Here is a 6129-nt window from a genome sequence, read left to right as displayed (position 1 = left end):
GTAGACCTATAGGCTCCCCTAACACACCTCATCCCTAGCTCACGAGGATGGTGAGGTTGCAAACACTACAAGAAACTATCAAGTTAATCGAGACTCGAACCCCAGCCCAGCCGACGCCAGGCAAGGACGTTTCCAATAGGCCACCACAACCCTCGTTCTGTAGGTATGAGATAAGGTAGAAATTTGAGAATGATATGCCTTGTCAGCATCACTAAATAAAGGATATTTCTCTTTATTTGGAAGTTTTTGAGCGTCTATAGGCTACTAATGTGAATATACTGATATCTTTTTAAAGAGTTGTTGAAACTTAGATAATTCAGTATATCCAAATCAAGATTAAAATGAACACATTCATAGATTATTGGTTAGACTTTATTATTAATCCATAAAGTAAATAGTTTATTTAGACTCGTAAGGCAATAAAAGAAAACAGATTATTCAAAGAAAATTAAAAGGTATTTATTACAGAAATCAACAGTTTGATTATCACTTAGAAAATTATTCATAAAATTAAACATTCTCAACCTCCAGCAATACATACTATTTGTGGTAGTCTATTGGAAACATCCCTGCCTGACGATCTGCCGGACTGGGGTTCTAGTCCCGCTCAAGCTTAATAGTTACTTGTAGTGTCTGCAACCTCATCATCCGTGTGAGCTAAGGGTCTGGTATTTAGGGGAGCCTATAGGTTTACCTGCTAACTTATCAGCAGCCATTGCCTGACCCTCCCTGGTCCTAGCTTGGGTAGAGAGGCTCTTGTAAATTTCCCTGTTGTTGTGGCCTGATTGGTAACGTCTCTGTCTGGTGTTTGGCAGACGAAGGTTCGAGTCCCGCTCAGACGCTTTAGTGCCTTTAGCGTCTGCAACCTTACCATCCTTGTGAGCTAAGGTTTGGGGGGTTTGGGGGAGCCTATAGGTCTATCTGCTGAGTCATCAGCAGCCTTTGGCTAGCCCTCCCTGGTTCTAGCTTAGATGGAGAGGGGGCTTGGGCCCTGATCATATAATATATATGGTCAGTCTCTAGGGCATTGTCCTGCTTGCTAAGGCAATGTCACTGTCCCTTGCCTCATCCATTCATGAGTGAACTTTCAATTTTTAAACCTTTAGTGCATTGTCATTAACCCTTGCCTCTGTCATTTATGAGCGACCTTTAAACCTTAGACCTATAAAACGATAATATATTCTTGAATATAATTCTAAAACTGGAAGTCATTGGTGATTTTATATATTGCAGAGGAAAGGAACGTTTATTACTGTGACGCCAGTTCGACAACCTTCTATTCAATCAACCAACTGGTAAGTAATTATAGAACAGGCTATCAAAATAGAATGCAAAAACTGATAAAAACATTTTTTTCGATATTAGTTTTTCCAAAAAAAGAAGTTTTTATAAGTTTAAAAAAATGACAAAACAAGATTTATTATGATTTTTTACCTCCTTTATAACTATTTCATAGCTTTTAAAACGAATGAGTTCAATAGATATATAAAACTTATATGTACCTTTTGAACTCGACCCCTCCCCCATATCACCCCCTCTAGTGTTCTCCCCCCCCCCCTCACACACACACACTCACATGAAAAAAAAAAATACAAAGCGAGCATCGACAGATTCCTATTTTTCATTTTTTTTTCTACTGTAGTAAGTACTTTTTTCTCTCTTTGGAAGATTAAACCAATGATATTTTGACTGGTAATTTGTCAATTGCATATTTTTTATACATTTTATATTTTACATTTTTCTATTGATATGATTATATATTTTGGTTAGATGCTATTATTGGTACCTGGTTTTAAAAAATATTTATTTAGTATTTCACAGAGCATTAATTAGAAAAATGGGAACTTTTAGATACATATCTTATTTTAAAAAATCGGAAAGTTTGTTTTTATAGAGTGTTCCTTCTGTGTTCATTGCTATTATAGCAATTAGATCGAAAGGAGTGATCATTATGTACATGAAACAATGTATGAAATCATTACCCACATGTAACTAGGTAATTTAAATCGTGCAAATAGATTTTGGGGTCTACGATATTATTAAGAGTTGAATTGGCTGAATTGATTATAGTCATAGCAATACAAAACCAATAATAGTCAAAGATTACTGTCATGAAAAAATTCAGTCTTTTTGGAATTTCTGTCAAAAACCTCTTTTTTATGAAGAAAATTTATGAAATAAAGAATAGAGATACAGAGATAAAATTGACCTGTGTAATTGTTTGTTGCATTGAATAAGGACCTGCACTAAGTCTTGACATCCTGATTGCAGAACTGCTTGTTCTGTGTCATTGAATTATTATCGTTTCGATAACGGCAATCTCGATAACAACCATTTCGATAACGACCGTTTGAATAAAGACCCTTTAAATAGCAACCCATTCAGATAACAACCGTTTAGATAATGGCCATGTGGATAATGACCATTCGGATAATAACCCTTTGGATGACGACCCTTTGGATAATGACCATTTTGACAATAACCATTTGGATAATGACCATTTGAATAATGACCCTTTAGGTAACGACCGATTGGACAATAGCCCTTGGATAATGACCATTTGAATGACGACCCTTTGAATAACGACCCTTTGGACAACAACCGTTTGGATAATGACCATACAAATAACGACCCCTTGGATAATGACCATTTGGACAATAACTGTTTGGATAATGACCATTTGAATAACGACCCTTTGGATAACGATCCTTTGGAAAATAATGTTTGGATAATGACTGTTTGAATAAGGACCCCCTGGATAATGACCATTTGGACAATAACTATTTGGATAATGACCCTTTGAATAACGACCCTTTGGATAACGACAATTACGATTTATTAACTATTTGGATAATGACCATTCAAATAACGACTCTTTGGATGGCGACCATTTCGATAATAACCGTTATGATACTGACCATTCAAATAACGACACTTTGGATAACGACCCTTTGGATAACGATTATTTGGACAATAACCCATTGGATGATGACCATTTGAATAACGACCCTTTGTATAACGAACTTTTGGATAATGAACATTTGGAAAATAACTGTTTGGATAATTACCATTTGAATAATGACCCTCTGGATAACGACCATTTGGATAATAACTGTTTGGATAATAACTGTTTAGATAATGACCATTTAAATAACGACCCTTTGGATAACGACCATTTGGACAATAACCGTTTGGATAATGACCATTTGAATAACGACCCTTTGGATAACGACCATTTGGACAATAAACCATTTGATAATGACCCTTTGAATAACGACCCTTTGGATAACGACCATTTGGATAACAACCATTAGGATAATAACTATTTGGAAAATGACCATTGGAAAACGACTCTTTGGATAACGACCACTCAGATAACGACTATTTGGATAATGACCGGTGTCCTGAAAATACAAGAAACGGCAAATAGCCTTCCCGAGAACCACACAAGAAACTACTGTACTCCCTCTGCACCTCATAGCTGTATTTATGGAAATGCAATTAAGACCATCGTACCCGTGCAGTCACTTCCATTTAAGTATGAGATAAAGACCCAAGAATTTAGACTCGGTCTCATGGCCAAAGACAACTAATCCTTGCAAGTAATCTTTGCAACCAATCCTTGTACCGAAGCCAAGCAATAAGGAGGAAGTTATAGGAGAATGAATAAGCTGTATCAGTTTCCGTTGAGCTAAGCTTATTATTTGTGGGGGTAGGAAATACAAATACGTTTATTCCTGCTCCATTTAGCAAAGTAGTTCATTCGGTTTTGCTATTTGCATACATGAAGATTTTGCCTTTTCTTTTTTCAGACACAAAGGAGGAAAGACGAAAATATCACTATTTCAGGTCATAAATGTAAATAGCGATTTATTGCAGCATAGGAGGATTTGGGAAGTTTACAATTATTAATTTTATTGTCTAAATGAATGATTGTAGGATGTTCTGTTTAATTGATATGAACGTGGGTTGCGTTTTAGGATGAATATAGCATAGGTGAAATTAGCGATTTATAAAAAAAAAGCCAAAAGATCTATAATGAATTATTGCTTTGGGGCTATGAAAAAAAAATCGAAAAAATTAATTTAGAATTCTGTATAAGATGAATTCCTTATTTCTCCTTTTTTAAAGGCCACCTGTATATATATATATATATATATATATATATATATATATATATATATATATATATATACATATATATATATATATATATATATATATATATATATATATATATATATATATATATATATATATATATTTTACGCTCAGCGTCATTGCCAGACATATGACTACTCGGTCTCTCCCCATCCCTCGGGTAGGAGGAGAAGGTGTATTGAAAGGTCTATAGACCTTGGTGTATTCATTCCCTGGTGAGGGGTTACACTCAGAAACCACAATCTCCCACAAAATGCTATTACTGCCAAGCTGTAGTCATGAAAGGGGGATGGGGTGGGAGGGGTTGAATCTGTGTGTGTTCAAATCTATCTAAATGTTTAGCCGTCATTTTTGACTCGTCGCGTACACTACAATTGAAACACTAACTTGAACTTTGTTATTATTCCAACACAATAGGAGAAGTAAGCAACAGCAAGATCGGAAATATGTTACAGAGTTTTGGAATCTTCTTGGTAGACAATTGCTTGTAACTGATACATGATGACCCACTGATATTTCTTGATAAACTAATAATCTCCGTTCTTCAACAGATCCACCATTCGGTCCAAAGTTTTATTCACTTGTTCCAGTTTCCCTCTGCATAATACTATTCTTGTTTTTCTGATGAATATAGTAACCTGGTTGTTGAAATGTGGAATTTCAAAAGACTATGTCTCTCATATATCATCTTAAATTCCCAGCTTTGTGTTTGTCTATGCGCACACTAACACACAAGGATATATATATATATATATATATATATATATATATATATATATATATATATATATATATATATATATATCATCATCATCATCATCATCATCTCCTCCTACGCCTATTGACGCAAATGGCCTCGGTTAAATTTCATCAGTCGTCTCTATCTTGAGCTTAAAATCAATACTTGTCCATTCGCGATATCCTACTTCACGATGCATAATCCTCATTTGTGTAGGCCTGGGTCTTCCAACTCTTCTAGTGCCTTTTTGTTATATATATATATATATATATATATATATATATATAAATATATATATATATATATATATATATATATATATATATATATATATATATATATATATATATATATATATATATATAGTGTGTGTGTGTGTATGCATGAATCTGGCTAACGTCAGTGGTGTTCTTCTCTAGAGCGGCCTAAGTAAAAAATATTTTAGCGTTGAAAGAATATGCATATATATATATATATATATATATATATATATATAGATATAGATATAGATATAGATATATATATATATATATATATATATATATGTATATATATATATATATATATATATATATATATATATATATATACTGTATATATATATATATATATATATATATATATATATATATATATATATATATATATATATATATATATATATATATGTATTTATATATTTATAAATAGGGTATATGTATATATATATATATATATATATATATATATATATATATATATATATATATATATATATATTTATATCCATATATATATATATATATATATATATATATATATATATATATATATACAAATATATATAAGTATAAATATTTTTTCAATGCTAAAACATTATTTTTTACTTATGCCGCTCTAGAGAAAGTAGCAACGGCAGCTGCTGCAGCGGTATAATAACTGGGTACACGAGAAGAAGATTTACGCTAAAGACGGAACTGTGTATAATCTTCATTACCTTGGATCGATGAAATTCTTGTCCGCATGCAGCGGGGTGGCTACTTGCATTATGCACATTATAGGATGAGATCATTTGAGCGTGAGATTGGATTCCTTATGTTAATGGTCTTCGATGATGATGTTTTTAAGTGGGATTATTCTTTACCAGATGAGGTTTATGGTTCGGATTTTTTATTCTTGTTTTATGCCATAGGCCTATTATGCGTTTTGTGCATTTCGTATGAAAATCTGCGTAATAACGCTCATTTGAA

At 32.8% G+C, this 6129-nt stretch overlaps 1 protein-coding gene across 1 annotated transcript; it reads right to left on the bottom strand.

Moving 5' to 3' along the window:
• Nucleotides 1-2838: 2838 nt before the first annotated feature.
• Nucleotides 2839-5926, bottom strand: LOC137650817 (adhesive plaque matrix protein-like). Its single transcript, XM_068383974.1, has 2 exons — nt 5877-5926; nt 2839-3322 (listed from the first exon to the last, which is right to left on the bottom strand). Exons 1-2 carry the CDS (start codon nt 5924-5926, stop codon nt 2839-2841), a joined length of 534 nt encoding a protein of 177 aa, XP_068240075.1.
• Nucleotides 5927-6129: the final 203 nt, after the last annotated feature.

This window comes from Palaemon carinicauda, chromosome 12, assembly GCF_036898095.1.
Source record: "Palaemon carinicauda isolate YSFRI2023 chromosome 12, ASM3689809v2, whole genome shotgun sequence".
Taxonomy (NCBI): Eukaryota; Metazoa; Arthropoda; class Malacostraca; order Decapoda; family Palaemonidae; genus Palaemon; species Palaemon carinicauda.
Note: the sequence above shows the minus strand (reverse complement) of the source record. Positions and strands in the feature narration are given on the sequence as shown.